Below are 20687 nucleotides of genomic sequence, written 5' to 3' on the forward strand. Positions count from 1 at the left end.
TTTTGGGGGGGGGGGGGGGGGTTATGCCCCACCGTGCAATAAAGTTTCTTTTCACTGCATCCAACGAAAGGTACAAAAGGCCCCCAACTGACCAGCGCAGTGTGTGAAGTGAAAAACACACATTACTTTCATTATGAAAAAAGGCAGTCTTTTGGCATTATCATCACCATCACTACCAATAAAACTGATAGAAATATACCATTAATACATACTAGCACGTAACAGCCATAAGTTATAAGTCATTGTAGCGCGTTGTTATGCCGTTTTTCCCTATAGGGGATGGTCGTAGCATTCGCGCATAACTTGAGCTCGCTCTTTGCAAATAACACCCACTGAGGAAATGAGTCTGAAATTCTCAAATAACGCTCCGGTGACACTGATTGCGAAAATCTTAAAGAGGCCAGTAAATTCACAATATAACGTTTGGCTGGAAGTTCCACTAGCTATTCATTTCCAATTTACCTGCATTTGTTTGAGCTTGATATCCAGTTTCTTCAGTTGAGTTTCCACAAGCTGAGCGACCAGGCCTTTGATCCGTTTCTCTTCAACACTGGCAAGGTGACGTGCTTTGGTTGCTGCCGCGGCCAGTGCACAAGCTGCGGCTGTACCTAGGCTATCAGGGTTCGATGGGAGGCAGCTCTGGGGCTGAGACTTGCCGGTGCTCAGTTCGTCTTCCGGTGGTGTTGTGTCTGCAGTGGTTTCTACCGGGGTGGCGGACGATTGTTGTTTAGGATCCTCAGTAGAGACATCCATCGGCTCCGTTGGTTCCGTAGGTCCAACTGCTGCTGATGAGCTGGATTCCTCAGCTGCGGTCTCCTCGGCCTTTTCCTCAGATGGAGCTGTGTTAACACTTGATTCGGACTCCAAAGATTCAACCTTGATAGTTTCGGGTCCCTTCGTTGCCTCATCTTCAAGCTTTTCTCCTGGTGCACTGTCATCCTGGGGTGGCTGGAAGTGACACATTATAAAGGATTATTGTGTCGTAGGAGACTCCAGACATCGTACACATTTACACTCGTTTGTTTAATTTTTAGCAGTAAAACGCAGACAAGTAGCAAGGCGACCTAAATTACCTTTATACCATAGAATCAGGAAGCGGAAAGGCTGTCGACTGGGCAGATGAAGTGGGTCTGGAAACATTGGTAAACTGATCAGTAATCCAAGTACATTTGTCTAATGATTTCGATAGTCGAATTAAACAAGTGTGGTTCGAACGCCCGTTACAAATTGTCTACAACAAGCCACAAAGAGCCGGTTTGTTTTGAGCCAGAAACGTGAATGCCAATCCATTTTCATACTGAAATCGATGTTTCAAATTACACAATGACGAAAGTGGAGAATAGGAACGTTGATAAGGGCTGAGCCAGGGATATTGAATCCTTGAGAACTCAGACCCTATCATTTTCATCAGATAAGGTGTATCCCAAAGGCCGAACAAAGTAAATACATATCCAGTGAAAGGAACGGAAGGGTTGTCATGCAAGTCCACTAAGATAACAACAGGGGATCAGGTGGTGAACTACTGCAACATCGGGGAAGATACATGTGTTGCAACAGATCAGGTGAATTACGAACACCCCAGCAAGAGCCAACGCAAACGTAAATACGCACCCATCACCTATGCTCCAAACAGATAGCTAACTATTGGAGGCAATTTGTCCAAGGGTGCACAAGGTTTTAGCCCTACACTGCAAAACCCTGACAGCAGCGGTGCGTTTTGCAGTAAAGAACGGAAAGCAGAGCGCTTTTGCACTTATGAACTTCCCACACACAACCCAATCCTCCCGCGTCAGACTATGACCACCTAAGATCGTCATTGCACGCCACTTCCGTCCAATGAACAGATTACTGAAAGGCTTCAACGTAAACACCTATTAACAAGGGATATCTTGAGTCTAATAGTCCGAAAGAATATATACCACCAAGAATGCATGAACACACGCACTTTAATATATTACAACAAACGGCTCGAAAAGGTTTGTTCCGGGCTCACTGGAAGACAGTGAGGTCAAGCTGGGTCTACTTGGAGGTACTACCGGAGGTACTAAGGAGGAAAAGCTGATAAGGAAAGTTATGCAGAAGGGACTTTTTGAGATAAGAAGGGATAAAAAACAAACCTGAACTTTTTCTTCTGGCTCCAGAGCAGACTCAGCCGGCTTTTCAACTTCTTCTGGGATAGATTTCTTATCCTGTTGCTCCAGTGATTTACCGCTGCCCACTTCGTCCAAACCGAATTTGGTCGGGTCCACAGGTTGACCGAGCCGCACAGCTGCTTCAACGCGGGCCTTGTGTTCCTGGAGCAGTCCAGCAGGGACTTCATCGCGCATCTTCGCATACTCCGTCAGCGCTGCTTGTGCAGCTGCAGCGGCAACACGTGGGTCGACAGCCGCGGCCAAGAATGCTACCGTCGCCAGAATAGGATTTGCAGCTTTGGAGAATGGTGGGACCGGGTGACTAGCGTTGGCCAATGACGTAAGGTTGATTAGGGGATCAGAACCCTCCAAATAGGCATCCTCAATCGGAAGGCGTAGGAAATGCAAGATGCATTCTTCTTGCGTACGGCTACCCACATGTTCGGCCACCTGGTAATATGAGAACAGTTATCAGATTAGGAAACCCTACAGCCTCAGGTGATCCTCTTCACAGAGACAAACCAATTCTGGCCAGTCCACGATGAATTTTAGAAATGTAGAAAAAGTTGCTCAGATCGGAAAACTGAGGTTTGCAAGAAAACGTCTAGTCAAAATTTCCACTGGAAGACAGCAAAAATAGGTAAGATCAACCTACATGACATGTAAGTTCTGAAGAGGGCCGTTTATGAAAAATGCGAACCAAGCGATATCGTGCTAATCCATGGGGGCGATTCTTCCCAGTGCACCAACGCGCATGGTATATCGACAAAATATGGATAAGGTCAGCCATCGGGTGCGTTGGGCCGACTGACAAAGGTACGATTAGAACTCCACATGTTATGCTACACAAAGCGTATCTACGAATGGCCCAATTAACATTAAGGGTTAAACACCCAGCACGAAAACGAAGCTTCACGTGGCTGCTGGGGATGGAGAATAATGAATCAGTTTGCAACGTTTGATAGAGACTTATTTTCATCGAACTAAATAATTCCTTTGAGTTCAGTGGCAAATTACCATCAACAACTAAGGGCACGTGGGATCGATCAGGGGTGAGTAGTTACGGAACTGCCGCCATCGAGGAGAATAGGCAACCGTTATCAAGAGAAAACGACTTGGCAATCATGATACCTTCAATCTTAAATACGGCGAAATCTTTTTTCGAGGGAACATTTTCCCCATTGGCTCCCACTGTCTCGCAAAAGAAATCACCTCTGGTTGACTCGCTCGTGAACGGACATAGGAAAGTAATCTGGGAAGTTGGGAGGTTTTGTACCTAGTATAGACAAGCAATTGTCGATCAACATATCATAAAAGTGGAAACACGTGTTCTGTGTGGGACAAAAGAATTAGAGTGCTTCCTTGAAAAAACGGATGATCGACTAGTCTACTTCGAAATAGACTCCTTTTCTTAAGGGTCACTGACGTTAGCATCCATGTAAGGCATCTATACTTACTCTGATAACTCCTAATCACTTATTCCCTTCGTTGACGTTTAGTGTGTATGGGCCATAAATCTGGCATAAACATGAAGACATTGTCCAACCGGTTGCAAGGGTGACTATCGTCTCCTCCGATAGAAGAGGACCTACAAACGATTGGAATACTGAAGGCAACAACCCAATAACGTGATCAGCGGTGCACCAGAGCTACCATCTTAAGCGTGCAGCTATCCACATCACGTACAAAATACTGAACAATTGTATCCCCAGGCTATTGCTAACTGTAATCAACGTCGGGATTGCACTGGTACAAACTAGTGTTTGCATATTCCTCTATTGTCAGTGAGGAAAAAACACTAGCGCTAAATGCCATACCCTCTCTCTATCTTATCGCCGAGGTCACGATATCCTCGACAATACGATCTACAACCACACACCCTGCTAAATTTCAGTTTATTCGTCCCCCCACCCCACCCTAAATGCGTTCGACTTAACTGATGTCCTGCCAGACAGGGATTACCATAAATAGGTTACGGCTGGGGTGCACTGATACTGTGTCCCGAGGTATAGTAGTTCCAGCTACTGCAGTTGCTCTCTCATCGATCGGGAGGGAGGGGAGGACAACCACTTGGTGAACATAAGTTTGTAACGGTTCATTACCAAAGTCAGACCGCTGCAAACCGTGGCATCACTGGAGCCCACTCAAGCTCCCGAAGAAGATAGTCGCAATAAAACGGTAGGGGAACAGTCGGTGGAGCAGATGGTTGCAAGATGACTGATATTTAGGTCGGCGCGTTATGCGGACAGCTGATAGCTCAGATACATGAGCGTCAAACTCTAAGTGATTGGGTCATTATTTTCAGTAGCTGGTTGCAGCAATTAAGAACGCAGCTTAAATGAATCTACTGAGCCGAACAGCCAACCGCCCCGTCCGATTCCGCTCCACACGAGCTGACAAAGACCATATCAAAAATTCGTCTGAGTTTCGTTAAGTTACGCTTTCCAGCAGCGTCGGGTGAATCCTGTGCTTCTGATAATTCATAACCGCCTGTTTATGCTACACGCAAAAAAGCAATATCGTTGGAAAACATAGTCACGTAAACAAAGCTAAGAAAACTAATGTGGGGAGAAAACAATTCAGAGTTGGTTACAAGCGCACCTTATTCCAATCATCGCGGTAGAGTTCAAGAGCCTCCAAGAGAAGCAGGGTCTCCTGATCTGTCCAACCACCTTGCGATGCACCCTTGAGTAGGGTTGCGTTGGTCCCTACGTTAGCTGCCGATACGTCCGCAGCAGCTGCGGGTTTGCTTGTATCTGTGGAGCTTTGACTTCCAAACGCACGAGCGACATTTGCTGGTGAGCTCAAATACTGGTCTGTTCGTAAACAAGGATCACCAACACTTGCGGGAGGTTTGGTTGTGACGGACAGTGCAGTAATTGGCGCAGCTGAGTTGCTCAAAGCCGAAGTGGATACAGCAGCTGTTGAGGCCGCCATTGTTTGGCCTTCACTGTTCTATAAAGAAAAAGCGAAACAAGTCGATACAAGCCAATAAGAAAAGTACTACTTTACGTCAAGTAACGCTAGCACATCCTGGTCTCTATTCCAGCCCCCAAACAACCAGAAAACTTGATACCAAACAGCGTAGAAAAGTGTTCGGAACGGATCTGTCAGACAGTCCAAAAATATCCATGGACATGGCAAGGAATGATGATTTCCACTGCCATAACCAAAACGCGATCCATGTTACCGATAACACGGCAGTTGGTATGCAATTTAATGGCCAGAAAGCCCGTGATTTGTGACTCATGACCGACCTCCTGGTTGTCTGGGTCCACGCTATCATGAATGGGTTACGTAACAATTACGTTACGGAATATTTGGCTTGATACGTCCATAATACAAACGAAGGAAGTGTAGTAGAGCCCTGTAGTAGCTCTGTGCAGTAGTGAGGACAAATTAAGTTGGAGAATCCATAACGATGGTTGTTGCCTGGGCATCGATCAAACAAATGAAACTGCATGCTTTTATCCAAACATGCGGCTCCAGGTCCCGGACAATCGGATGAGAAAATCCATTATGGTAACATACCTTTGTGACCAAGCAACTCATGTCGAGTTCCCAGTCATGGAATTTGAAAGGCGGACTATGGTTCGGTTGAACTCAGTATTGGGACGTTAAAATCACATTTTGATCGTCACGAGGACTCGTCGGATTCGCAAGCAAAGTACCTTAGATCATTGTGGGACGGAATCGAAGATAACGCACTGGATCGCAAGCTACCACCAATCTGTGATGCATGTACACCCAAACAAGTTCACTTTTCTATTTATTTGATAAACCAATAGCAGATGGTACGCTGGATCACCTCTATTCATACTGTCGTCCTTCATACTTTTTTCTTTTTGACTGCCATCACTTCCGATTGATATACGGAATGAATGAAAATTCACTTATTTCCACTCGGTGTAGAATGTCCGGAAGTGAGTCAACGGGTAAACAGGTAAACGGAGAAATCGGAAACAACCCAACGTCCTCCCTGTCCTTAGATTATCATGGGAACGTCAGGAAGATTACGTGCTCGTTTGTTCTCGGGTCCAAATGTTTATGTCAGGCGACAATGGTGATTATTCTCTATTCCAGGGACGACTTGCGATTTCACGTTCCAGACTGGCCCTCCGTGATCAAAAGCCTTTCAGTAAGTTTGCAAGTCGGCCATGTTCTCAACATTCTACTGAAATGCGCTGGATGTGTGGTCATAACGGTGTGCTCCAGGAAGCTATGACCCACCGACTAATTTTCAGGTGTGTTTGCCGCAACAAACGCACAATCGGGTGTCCAACAACGGAAATGAAAAAAATGATGAAAATTCGGGAACTGTGTTTACTTGATAAACCCCAAAAGGGGTTAGTTAGCTGGTATAGTATGCTGTACGGAGTTTTCATCGACTTTAAGAATGAGACTGGAACCTTCAAACCGACTCGTGGTTGGGGTACAAAAAATGACTAACCTGGATTCCTGCACCCCGAAAAACTGTGAATTCAGACTTTGATAAAAAAGTATTTGTTAACAAGTTTTCGTCGAAGGATCTACTTTGTGTGTTTATTCCGTCAAGGACCAAAGCCAGGCAGAAAAGTGGATGAATACTCCCCTACTGGCCGTCTTCGGTACAGTGCAAAACAAGTTGACTGACAAATATCGTTATTTGGCGAAAAATATCATTCATGTATGCATCAAACAGTTCGTAATGACCTGTTTTTCTAAGTTGCACAACAGTTATTTGCCTAGGTACACAACCTTTTCCCACCGCATGACCCAACGAATCCCTGACGTGTTTTCCTCTTCAGACGTCTCTGGGCGGTTTATCCGGTGGGAATGCGCCAGACCGTACTGGGACATGCAAAACTGCTTACGGAATGTATGGGGCTAAGGATAACCGACAAATTTTAAGTGGAATTCACGACTTGGAAGTGCCTCATAACGCTTGTTGACGCTCGCAATCCGGTCGTTCCTGAATCGGTGGAAACAGCAAGCCGTTTATCCTGGGCAAACAATGGCGGAAAACCATCCCGTTTCTGTTCGGCCCTTGAATAGCATCGATATTCACTAGATGATGAATGAAATGAAACACTGCACGTTTGTGTCCAACCTAACAGAGATGAGTTTGTCTGGTTCCACCGCATTTGTTCACTCAAAAAGCCTATTTAGTCTGCGACCTGAAGAATCTCATCCAAAGTCTGGCAAATGAATGGAAGATAACAAGACCTATGAAGAGACCCAGGGATCCATGCACGGCAGTGGCAACGATGGAAAACCTGGAGACAAAAGACCTTATGCTTATCTGTGGGGAAATCATACTCGATCAAGCAGCGACATTCTATTAAATCCATGGACTAACAACATGAACCTTGATCATCAAACGCGAGTAGCTCCACTTACCTATCCGTTGAAAGCAGGAAAATTCAGAAACATCGAGTTTTGACAGCAACGTAAAGTCTAAAACTAACCCGTCGAAATCGAGAGGTTATTAAGACTTAAAAAAGCTTTAACAATGGAGTGTCGACTACAAAATTCACCAATATCATTGACAGTAAGACGATTAAAATATGAAGATAATCTAATGCTTGCCTTATTCAGATTTTTTGTCATTTATGAGAAGGCTAAAGAACATGGAAGACGGTTCCACTGAAAATTGTGAAGAATGAAGCTGACCACTTACCTGAGCATCTGTCTTTGAAACGCCATTAACGGGTAATCCGGGTTCCGAATTTTCCTTGCCCATAGCATTCACATTTGGCTTGTTAAGGTCGGATGTATCTCCGACTCCGGTCGACGGCTGTCCTGCGACGCCGGTAGTATTAGCCAGTGCAGCCTGATTCTGCGCACCGACTGGCTGTAGCCCACTTGCACTGTCAGCCAGGACGTGGAAGTGTGCAGTGCTAGGTGGTCCGAGACTTGCGGCCACGGCTAGACGAGCGGCTTCCGCAGCACCACCAAGAGCTCCACCACTCAGACCGGTTGCTGCAGCCAGAGGTGCTGTTACTTGGTAGTTTATCAGGCCCCACTGCTCCAGGAAGGCATGTACCCGTAAGATAGCACAAACATCACCGGTGAGATTACGCCGACAAGCAGTGAACGTGAGGTATTCCTGGAAAGAATATGAATAGGACATTTGTCGGACCGATTGGGGATATTAAAACCACTAAGTTGATATCCACTGCATTCAAAAACCCCAGTTGGTTCACACGGATAAGAAAAAGCTCACCTGAGGATTCAGTCGGTAGGTGTCCACCATAAAATTACGATAGGCCAGATATACCTCCGGTGTTTTGCTCTTATTCTGACCATTGAAAAACTCGGGTAAGGCACGCCGTTCGATGCCATGAATTGCATTGTAGTCGAACCAAGCGGAATATGAAGGAATCACAATACAATGAGCTTGTTCAGTTACACTGAGATCTGTGTGAGCCCCACCACCTGCTGGACCGGGGTGACGCGTATCGTCAACATTCGGAGCTGGGGTGCCATCAACTGCAAAATCCAAAACAAGATTAGAACAAATACAGCTTAACATAGGTCGAATTCAGTATAATAAAAAAATTACCCTCAATATCACTACACCCAGTTGCAAAACTTCACTTACCATTGGCCCCTGCGGCATGCACATCGTTGATCCCATCAATCCCATCGCCAGTGTCTTCATCATCCAAGTCAAATAATATCGACTTTCCACCAGTAACGTCACCAGTAATCGGGCCTACTCGATTAGGTCGGGAAGTTCCCGAGACAACTTGCGCGTTACTGTTTCCCGACACCGCAGTCACTCGGTGTGTTGGTTCTGGGTCTTCGAACTCTTTGGATAGATCAGTCTCTTCTGGAATCGCGTCTGACGAGACCGTCTGGCACGATGCCTCATCTTCGTCCTGAAAACGGAAGTCGAAATAGCAATCAGTGCAATGTGAAAATGCGAGCGAGTTTTTGTTTAGTAAAATAGTGCAACCCATGAAAAGAATAAATACTCACCAAGCCAGAATAGATTATCAATTTGGTCTTGAGGAAATGGCAGATAGATAGGGATGTGGGAATGAAGTTCGATTTTATGAACACAACAGTCATAAAATAAACCAATTTCATACATTTAAACCTGGATAAATGCAAAGTTGCGTTGGTATGTGTACGTGGCCTGTACGAGGCCCGATCGATGAAGATATGCTAGGTGAACCTAGAATAGACCAACACGAATACATTGCGGAAGGGCAGACAATCGGCTACCATGAAGCGACAAGGGCTTACTGAATATATGTGCTGGTCATTCCAAATGACTACGAAACAGTAGTACAGCACCGTCCAGAGACCGCGCCACCACTAACAAATGTCGGTGTGGAATATAAATTCTTACCTACGGTAACTTGCCACATGTCAACCACGCCTAAGCTGAGCGGACTGCACACAGTAGTCCTCACAAGAGAGACCTTGCAAGAAGTTACAACGCTCGCTGCCGGTTGACAATTAATGTGCAACGGCCCTCTCTCTCTCTCTCAGAGGGGTTCCGCCATTTTTTCCTGCGTGAGATCTCCTGGACGGGGTTACCGGAATGCGCACATGTAAAATGTGTACGACAAAAAATTCGGGGAAATACCAACCATCAAGACACCCTGGGTGAAGGTAGTCAACCTGTGGGGATGACAACCGCGTCCACGACCAGTGCAAACCTTATTCTGAACATTTAGTTGGATACCGTTTTCTGGGATATATCCTAAAGTGTACTTGTCAGGATACATCATCATCATCATTGTCAGCTGTAATAACCCCGTACTCGTCGTACAGTGGTTGTAGCTGCCGCAGTCTCGTTCACCGATTATTTGGGGGGTGGGTAGGTAGCTGCGCATTGCAGCCGGGAGCTGATAAATTGGTGCACAAATCCAGAATTGTCACTCAGCTGTCAAGTGGGGGTTGGAAAAGGAGCTATGCATAGCTATGCGATAGCTTGGATGCACGAGCGCCATTGAGGGTGCCACTGGGCCATGTTTGACAATGTCTCTAGCCATTGATGTGGCCCGTCTCGGGGTACCCATCCAGGAAGACGGCAGTGACTAGTGTCAGGAACCATCAATCAATCATTCACGGCCAGAAGTAAGGTGGCTTCAGTTGTTAGAGCTTCACTCAAAAAGGGTGAGAATGATGATGATAATAATAATAATAATAATAGTAATAATAATAATAAACGCTCAGCTGTAACATTTTCTCGGTGCCTAGCTGTCACGGCATCCGAAGAAAGCATGAAGGTCGGGATACTGCCAGATTACCCAAGCCTAGATGAAGTCGAGATGTAGAGACCGGGTTGGAACCACGGACCTTCCGGTCAGTAAATTCGCACCCTAACTACTGAGCTACCTCGAGAAGAACAACAAGCATGTGTTGGAGGTTACGGCCCAATCTGTGCATTGGCTACAAATGGATCTGTCAGTCTAGTGTACTAGGAAGTGTGAGCTAGGCAGTGAAGGCAACGGCTTTTATCTAGGATCACCACTGGCTGCATAACACTACCAGATCTGTCAGGATCCCCAACCATTCCTTCGCCTCGTACCTCAGTCCCAAACTAACGAGACGGTAGTTACCAAAACGACTCAGTTGACTTTCATGCTTCTGTCAAGCCATGGATTGAGTCATCTCCATCAGACACAACGCTGGGCGAGGACAGGTCTACGAGGTAAACGATGCCCTGACATCCCAAGTAATTGGCAAGATCGGCGTAACCTGTGGACTATCACCAGCCAGACCACCGGGGCAGACGTTCCCCGAGAACCATCTGGCATACATCAACATTAACGATCAGACCACCGAAACATTTCAGAGGAACCGAGAGTCAAACACAGAGCCACGGGCAGTGGTCATGTCTTCGATCCGTAAAATAGAACAGATCGGACTGCAGCATTGTGCACTCTACCCTTGACAATCAAGCTGACGTCACGTCGGTGGTAAAATTGCAGGAGGTTGGCAAACGCTGTTCTGGTCTTTCCTATTCGGGAAGACTTCGTCTTTCACCACTCCGCAGGTGAGGGACAGTACAGTAGTATGAACGAACAGCGATAGGACTCGGTGTTCTAGGCAAATATCAGGACTGTATTGGGGGAAGGGGCTTTAGGACGCTGAACAGCAAACGATTTTCATTATAGTTCTCCAGAAATCAAGATAGATAGGCCTCTTATTTTATGCGGAATAACTCCACTGAAATAGATGAACGGCTTGACTCGGGACTTATTACTAATCACATACAAACGTAAATGAACCTAACCGCTCAAAATTAGGAAACTATAAAAACAAACAAACAATCCGAGGAAGCCCAGGGTTCGCACAAAACACAACCAAGAAAATGGAAATAAGCTCACTTCTTTTCGCACTTTTCTGTGACCGCTGTGACCGGCCGACAGACGGCCACTTCTTTCACCAGAGATTGATGAGCCAGGACGTCGCTTCTTGTGAGAACCAATCGTAAAGGTTGGGTCAGAAACGGAAGGCGAAGGTGAACGGCGTCTCTTCTTTTTCGAATTCGATTCGATAGGTGTCGGTGTGTTTGTAACTCCAGTTGATGCGTACTGAGAAGTGGATGATTGCAAACTGTTGCTGCTCGCGGACGTGCAGGCCACAGCTGCTGCGGCGGCAGCAAATTCATCAGCTAAAATGTATACAAGTCGAAGATTAGGAACGTGATGTTTTCTGATCGTCAAGAGGATGTCGAGCAAAAGATTGAAGGAGAAAACTTTTCGGGAAATTAGCCAGAGAAATACAGCCTGGGATTCATGGACAAGCGTCAACATATGCGTTGACAGAAACACCAGGGCATACGACTGCTTTCGGGAATGTGACAGAGATGCGACCAAACCTCTCCTAGAAGCTATCCTGGTGCTCACAGTAATAATCGAGTGGGAGACTAATCCTTCCCTCTCAAATTAGGTTAGCAGATCACCAAAGGTTTGTTCAAAAAGGGAAAACCAACGAGAACATCCTATATTTATGGACATTCATCCAAGTTGAAAACTATCTGCACCACCACGGATTTGAAAGGGGAAAAACAAACCTCGACTCTTGTTTAACTGGGACAAAGTTTCCTACGCAAAATTATCAAAAATAGAACACACTGCACGTACGTGAATAGGTAGTCCTTGGACGAACAGAACTTGTAGAAGTCAGGAAGTCCTCCTCAACCATCCAATCATTGTAGTCGCTCGAATACAACAACCAACGCGCGTCGACATCCCAAGGTCGGCCAGGCTCTGGTTGGGGAGCCGGTTCAACTTCGCTGGGCCACTCCATCTGAAGACCTGAGAAAAGATTACACCAAATTATCTTCCGACTATATCAAGAGCTTTGAAATTACTAATGGAAAAATGCAGAAGGCATAAGCAGTTCTAGCCCCATCTCCAAGACAATGCTCCGAAGTGGCAAATCATCCAAAAATGCCATGGGTCTGTAGCACTGCGAGAAACGGCGTGTTCCTCATCCTCATAAAAATGAGTTCAGGAAAATAAATTCTGCTGATTATTTATTTGAAAAGCTGAAATGATTTGACTCCGGTAATCAGTCATCCTCACATATATGTCGTTGACTGTATATCAATGTGTGTAACTGCATCAGCGCAAGGTTGTGCTTCGAAGGCATCCTCCGTGTACCTTTGGTCGTTCCCGGACCGGCAAGCGTCCCGAACTTTTGGACAATTTTGCGCGGGCTAGGCTTCTCGGCTGTAACGGCATCTGACTGCGGGGTGGTAAAGCGGGATCCGTGTGAAATTCCGCCTAACACATTTTCAAAGTTCTTGTACAAGGCACAATGTACCAAGTTGTGAGTATAGTCACATGCACCCAACTAAATGTCACTCCAACATCGCCAACGCACTATCTCCAAAAGGATTAAGCAATCAAACCGCAAATCTAGTTTGGCCTTCGATTTTTGCTGGACTACTACCACAAATAGAGCCAAACGCGTTTGGAAGTACCTCTAGAGTTGGGTGAGTGTCTATAAGCTTTACCGTAACTCCGAACTTAAATGTAAATGTATATACCAGCTGAATGAGAGCACAAAAGCAGCTAGAATCCCCAGTATGTTGCCCAGTTAACCGTCGTTTCGACAAAATTCATGAAGGGAACTGGATATACGAAACACCTCCTAATAGACGTGACAGGAGACACTTTGATTTGCAGTGACGCTGTAAGGAACCCAGATAACAGTAGATGGTTTAAAAACCGTTCATTCACATTCGGTAGCTAATGGCTACCTGATCAATCCGGTTCCATTGTTGTTCGTTAGCACGGATTCGCCGGACATCTAAACGCTGCCTGCGTAACCAGAGAACAGTTGGCAATCGGCACAAACCTGTCTAGAGACCAACCTAAAGAGACCGCCACATTACGCCCTTGATACCCCACTTGAACACTGGCATCCAGGAAATCTGTGTCAGATATGAAAGTGATAAGTTTCTCATAGAAAATATCTTCCGAGCTACGGTTCGTTGGTGCATAAGCAGGTAGTATGAAAAATATCATTTTGGCTATTGAGAATTCTCATGGGAGCACTTAGAACTTGTACCCGATTTTCGGGTGTTTTATATATGTCGACTGATGAATCAACAAAGTTGCACGCCAGAACTGGGATGCGCAGAAGTCGTTTAGCTAGGTGAGAAAGCAAAGGGTCCAAACGAGCCGGTACTAAACGAGAGGAGGCAACAGGCAACCGAAATCAAAGCCAATTACCCTAGAAGAAACCATCAACGAAATGAAATCTGTCCTCCCACATTTTATCGAACGGCCAGACCAAGACCGAAGTGAAGATAAGCACCAACGGGGCGAGATGGCTCAAGTGGTTAGAACGCGAATTTATTGACCGGAAAGTCCGTGGTTCGAACATGACCTCTGCCTCTCGACTTACCCTGTCTAGGCTTGGGTAACCTGGGAGTATCCCAGCCCTCGTGCTTCCTTTGGGTGGCGTGGCAGCTAGGTGCCGAAAGGGGGCTACAGCTGAACGATTGTCTTTATTTACCAACAGCGCTACAAAGCCATTTTTATAAAAGAAATGGGCTTTGAGACGTAGATCGGAAAGTACACTCAAAACCAAAATCCGAACCCGCAAGATGTCTGCCCACTACTACCCACTGTTCTATGTATACGACACCCAAGCAACAGGGAATGAGAAGTATTTAAGCAAACACACAAGAATCGCATTTAAACCAATCTGGATAAATTAGCCCTCCAAGGAAGCAGTCCACCAGCGTTGTCCCGGTTTATTGAAACCGCCCGTCGATATCCTGTGATATTCACCGCAAGGATTGGGACAAGCATTTTGCAGACCGGTTGAATAACCTGTGAAGATCCTTATCAACCGGCGTTCTCGCCGAAGGGACTAGGTCATTCGTCGCAGAATCGGGTACCGACAACTCAGCCCGCATTCTGTCGCGTGATCTGACACTAGAAACAAGTTTGTTATTTGTGCACATCTTGCCGCGCGTAAGGACAGCCATGCTACGTGACAGTCGCACAACTGGCTTTTCATCCTCAATGTGCCGTAGTAATAAGATAGGTAGTAAAGAGGCAGACGGATTAACTGCGCCATGCACAGAGATATTAATAGTGCGGAGAATGCCTGTCGCTCTTCCTCAAGTGGACGTTGATGTCATCACATTATCCCTGACAACAATACACAAGTACCACAAACTGGTGCTTGACTGTCACACAGCCATGAGGGAAGAAATCCCCGGTAAAAAGTGAAAAGGGAAAGGTAGGGACTCACTGTGAAGAAGTCCTATATCCTTAAGGAAAACGATCCAGAATAATGCCTAATCCAGTTTCATTTCACGTTACTACGCCATGGCTCATACCCCGTGAATCATTAAGTCGACTATTCCTATAGTTCGGCAATTCGAGCACCATGGTCCCCGTACTTCCTCCAAGTTGCACGGCAACTACACAGAGCAATTGGATTTTAGCTTATGCCCCGAGAAGGCGGAACACATTCTGATACCATAGTTTATCCCACGAAAACGCTGAAAAGATAAAAGACACTCCTGCAAATCCTGGAATTTCGTTCTTTGGAAAGTACTCAGAAAGGCCACCGTAGAGGACACGAGGAGAAACCGTGAATACTTACCAGTATACCAAGTCACATAGGACCCAGGTGAATATAGCCAGTGAAGTAGAACCCCACGACCTTCATGGAAAACAACACGGAAACGCTGGAGAGTTGAATCCTCATGACTACTGCCAGACCAGTTCGGGGGAGGTGGGTGAAGAACGTGCGTTGCATCCGAGGCCGCCTCCACAACAGAGATGTTCAGTTGTCTCGCAGCATCCAACAAACGTTGTGCTAGGGTCTGCAAAGGAGTAAACAAGAATGCATGAGTGAGAATCCACATAGTAGGATCACTAATTGCACATTCCACTCGTTACGGACCTCACGAGAGACAGAAAGAAAGTTCAGAAAAAACAAACAAGGATATGGCTTAATGAAGCTTACCAAGAACCCAGTCTAAATACAACGTCCCACTGAATGCGCTATGGCTTTGTTATGGACGGGTATGAGCTAATAACAATAACCACTAGGATTTAACATCCTTTCGGTGTCTAGCTACCATGCCACCAAAAGAAGAACGAGGACTGAGATGCTGCCAAATTATTCAAGCCTAGACAGGAGCAGTCGAGAAGCAGAGGTTGGGTTGGAACCACGAACCGTGTGGTTAATAAATCCGCATTTTAACCACTGATCCATCTCGAGTTCAAGATATGAGCCAGCTAGCTCACATGTCAATAATCAAATTAAAGGCAAAGAACCTACAAGTGGAAGGAGGAAAGCCCTCGCTGCTAATTTGTTTGTTAGCAAACATGAATCGAACATTGAGACGCCAATGGACACGAAAGTAAGCATCACGTCACCAGGGTTATTCAAAACTGAACAATCCCAAGCGTCCTCTTGAATTTTCCTGAAAGCGCCTTGACTGTTAGGAAATTATAAGCGAACACTGCAAAACGATTCCACAATTTTCATACTAACCTTCACCTTCCGCCAGATACAAGGCGTGGAGCCTGGACGCCAAACCATATACTACTCGCATGCTTCATCAATAGTACGCACCTTCAAAGATTGCGTGTGCTACCGACGTCCCATTCACTCCAGTTAGGTTGGCTTCAGCTGATGATCTATTCGGCACCTCATCGGATGTATCATGCAACTTTCGAAGCTGGGCACCATGCACTCTTTTCGAACCTCGAACGTTCTGAATTGTACAAACGTTCCTCGATGGTCGGTAGCGAAAAACGCGCCTTGCTTCCGACTGCCCATATTCCGCGACCCCAGTCCACTCCTTCTAAGATCCTGGTGATCCTTTCGTTCGACCCTCGCGCCTATGGGGAATGGTCGTACATTCCTACCAGCCGTTTCGTCTAATCCTTTCCTGAACGGTGGTCTGTTTTTATTGAGCCTTCTTTCCTTCCTCTCCGAGCTCTTCCGGAGACAGATGTTGTCGGCTACAACCCGCTTTCCTGACCAAATGGAAGGCGCTATGTCAACCGTATTCCAGCATGAATGGGAACTTACCTGACTGACTGGACCGAAGCACGATGTGCGAACACAATCGGCAAGTTCCCTTCCCAGTCACCTCTGATCGTCATCCACACCTTAATCGTTCGGTTAGATCGTTGGTTTGCGGGTGGTAGGGTGCCATTCTTAGCCGCTTGATGCCCAGCCTCTGCAATCAACTCCTGAATTCTTCACTGTCAGAGCACGGCTTTGATCCGTTAGGATCAATCTTGGTACTCCATGGTTGGCCACGATGTTATGCATTACCATTTCACCAATCGACGTCGACGTCGACTGTTAAATTGGTACGATTGCCGCCTCGACCCACTGTGACAGGTGTTCTATCGTTATTACGACATACTGACTTCCAGCTGTCACCGGAAAGGGGGCCATGATGTCAACGAATCATAAATCCTCTATCTCTGATACAATGCAACGACTTGTCCATGTCGTACCTCCTTTAGCAACTGGCGCCACTTAAAGGTCACCGCATTATCCATTGCCTCATTTCTCATCTTCGACTAATAGACCCTCTGCCGAAGTAAGTTGTATGTCTTGGTGTATCCTGTGTGTGCCATTTAGTGATATTTGACGATCAGCTTCCGTCCCAAAATGCAAAGTATCACGGGCGGTACAAAACTCGAATTGTTGACATTCCAGGATATTATGTCAGCTTCAAACAGGCCGTCTAACGAAGTGCTCCTGGAACGCCTTCAGTTCTCTATCTCTCTCCGCGTTCTCAATAACCCTCCCAACGAACACGGCGACCGCAGCCTTCCGAGTACGGGATCCTGTCGCTGTAGTTGAACCACCATTCTGAAATAGTTCGACGCCATCATGATCCACGGGACCCCATGTGTAGTCTCTGGACCTGACAACCAATCAGCCAGGTAGTTCTCTCTCCAGCACGTATCGGTTCGGAAGTCGTAGTCGGAATGCCCAACGCGATGACCTCTGGTAGCCTTAATCCACTCAAGGAGTTTGCGATCGGTCTCGACGTGAAACCTTTGCCATAGCAAGTATGAACCCCACTTATCTAGGACCCAGACTATCGCTAGACAATCGTTCCCAATTTTCGATTTATCCTGCTGGGCCTCAGGGTGATATGGTTCAGTGGTAAGAGTACGATTAAGTGACTGATTTTTTAGTAGTTTCCAACCGAGTCAGCTCAGTATTTTTGAGCTAATAAGATCTATTGAAGTTGGTTAAATCAGTCGCATCCTTAATCCTGATGAACAAAGGGCTTATAAGCGATTCCGCACAATGGCGTCATTGGAGTCAAGCCGTGTATTCCAGAAGGAATGGCATCCTTTAGTTGGGTTCCCCGTTCTGTGGAGTTGCTGTCAATCATGACAACAATGAACTGGGACCCTTCATTATTGACTGATGGCCACGATCCAAACGACTACACGGCTGACTAGCAGGTGGTGGAAGCACTTTACTGGAATCGCATATTGGCCAGGAATAGACAATGTTCAGAAACAGCTGAAGGGATCATTCTCCATTACCCGCGCGATGAGCAGCTACTCCAAATCGACGTTACTCAGCTACGGAATGACACGACAAACAGACCACCTACCACATCGATGTGCATTAATCTTAACTAGACAAGAAAACTGTACACCTCGAACAGGATTGTGTACTAGAATCTAGTTCAGTAAAGCGGCTTTAGCCATGCACGTCAACGCACCCGTCACTCCATAGACAATATGGACTATTGCATCAAAGCAGCCAGATACCCACAAGTGAATTGTAGAACATGAGGTCCTCCAAAGCAGTTCGAAGTGCAGCATTGCTGCTCCCATAGATACGGATATGACGGGTATTTGGAGGAAATGCCTTGCTGCCATTACACTCCCATCGAAGAGGGCAATGCGACCTGTGGACGGCCCATATACCGTTTCTTCGTTGCACGGAACTCTCCGTTCTTCGTCTGACCGCTACACCTATAGTCCCAGCCTGTGTAGCCTATGGTAGCATTGCAGCTTTACTCTTTTCTTTACAATAAGGCTTTCAACTAAGTCTTGGTTGTACGGCAGTGAAGCATCGGTGTTGAACACTGAGGTCATGTTGTCGATGATGATGATGATGGTTCATGACTAACTCGATGAGATTTTGCATACACGGACTACAGAGACAAACAAATCGTCACATTACAGTGAGATAGCTATACTGTTTTGAGTGTATTTCTCTGTTTGTTAACACCCAGCTTAATTCAGAACAACGAAACGTAATCGACTGTATCACACTCAGAATCCATGTAGTGAAATTATACCTCTAAGGCGTACACGAGCCTCGAAACTCGTTTTCCTAGTCAACGAAAGGCACATCTTATAGTATGCGGAAGTATTCGTCGTAGTTTTCAGGGTCTAGCTTTCAAGCATCAGGTTAACTAGAGTGCCATGACCAATATCTGTAACAAGAAGCAAGCTCACTGTCACCGTACCAGGGCAAACTGCTCGCAGAGATTAGCTTGGCTGAGGGCTCAGCGATGTGATTACCGATGAAATGTCATAGTGCACATACATCCCCACATCCAGCAGTGCCTCCACCCGGTCATCGCCCAACTACACCAATATTAAGCACTTATCCTCAACTTTTTTCACTACCACCTAGTGCAAACCCTATTACTCAGTGGAAACGCAATGGTTAAAAGCACACTGGCAATAACATTGATAGATTGGGAGCAATAGACGAGTGGACCTCCCAATGGATTCTGATTTTGTAAAAAGACCGACAACAGAAAGCAAAATTACTCTATGGATACATTGAGGAACTCAGTTGTACCATCCGCTACAGGACACACGTGTTCGGATGGGCCATCCCTATACTATGAAAACAATAGCGTATATGCAACCGCCATCACACGAAACGCTACCTTCGGGAAAAAATTCGTCACCAACCTTTTCGACCATTGGAGTAATGTACACGACAGGCTTCTCCCAGCATTTTGAAGCTATTAGCTCCCGCTCGACGCAGGTCAACATTTCAATATGCTTATCTACGCGCGAGGATGATGAAAAATCTATCTTCTTCCAGTTATGTTCATGCCGAAACTTTAGGCAAGTGAGGAAAATATGGCATAGGCCTCCCCCAGGTTTAAAATCCATGAAGCACTTGGCAGGTAGCTTGACAAACGATTTGGCCTGAAAGAAACATTGTAAATCAAAGCCTGCCTTACCGCCCGTAGTAATGATGACTCCTGAAACTGTAAAAGCTGAAAGCATAGCGTGGCAAGACTCTTGTTGGTTGGTGGTTCGGTTTGGGTGTACTTTTTGTGATTCCTTGTAAGCCACGTTCTTACTGGATCGAAAGTAGCTATAATCTCCGGGTTTTCATAAAACCTCGTGGACGGGTTGGCATCTTTAGGACGTGAAAGCCCCATTCTCTTCTACAAAAAAGCACCTTTAGCCTGCTCGGAAGCCGCGCCTTTATGGTAAATAGCGCACACAAACAAAACTCAGTCCTATTTTTCAGTTCAATGTTCTCAATAGGAACTGTAAGTTAATATCTTTCGGTAAAAACCAAAGGCCCGAAGAATCAATACTTGTAGGTTGTTGGTCGTGGTCACTCATTTGATATCTGTTTCTGAAACACCAAGGAAAAATAATAGGGCGTTGTTATTTGAGATGCCCGTCTTTAAATTGGCTAGCGGTAAATAAGCTTACGGAGTGACCTTAACCAGGGCAATTTATAAGAATAGGTGGGTGGTTGTTAGTTTGCACGCCTGAATTATGAATCCGAAGAAAGGGGGTAGACGTCATACTCAAAGGATTGGGGCATGGCTATCGTCCTGCGTTGATGTTTATTGAGGAATGAATAGCGCCGATTTTCGGTCCTACCTTTCGGCGTTCAGCCCCACCCAAACTTCCGAGATGGCCCACCCAGAGCTGTGACTGCCCTCACTGCCGGCGCCTTGCAGCACACGCCCGGACCTGTGGACATAATGAACCACATGAGTTCACTCAATTCTGATGTGTTCCACTTTGCACTTTTGACTTTTTCGAGTACCCACCGGACACCTCCCAAACTAGACGGGCATGTCTGGGATAG

At 46.1% G+C, this 20687-nt stretch overlaps 1 protein-coding gene across 1 annotated transcript in view; it reads right to left on the reverse strand.

Moving 5' to 3' along the window:
* Positions 1-20019, reverse strand: part of T265_03399 (hypothetical protein) — a gene marked incomplete at both ends in the record, with an annotated part of 23300 nt that extends 3281 nt beyond the window's left edge. The window contains 11 exons of the mRNA XM_009167868.1: positions 463-948; positions 2118-2582; positions 4734-5087; positions 7792-8220; positions 8338-8603; positions 8716-8995; positions 11462-11748; positions 12221-12394; positions 15210-15432; positions 19538-19780; positions 19816-20019. Coding sequence (XP_009166132.1) covers positions 463-948; positions 2118-2582; positions 4734-5087; positions 7792-8220; positions 8338-8603; positions 8716-8995; positions 11462-11748; positions 12221-12394; positions 15210-15432; positions 19538-19780; positions 19816-20019 — 3411 coding nt within the window. The remainder of the gene's footprint in view (positions 1-462; positions 949-2117; positions 2583-4733; positions 5088-7791; positions 8221-8337; positions 8604-8715; positions 8996-11461; positions 11749-12220; positions 12395-15209; positions 15433-19537; positions 19781-19815) is intronic.
* Between the last annotated feature and the right edge of the window lie 668 nt (positions 20020-20687).

This window comes from Opisthorchis viverrini, assembly GCF_000715545.1.
Source record: "Opisthorchis viverrini unplaced genomic scaffold opera_v5_48, whole genome shotgun sequence".
Taxonomy (NCBI): domain Eukaryota; kingdom Metazoa; phylum Platyhelminthes; class Trematoda; order Opisthorchiida; family Opisthorchiidae; genus Opisthorchis; species Opisthorchis viverrini.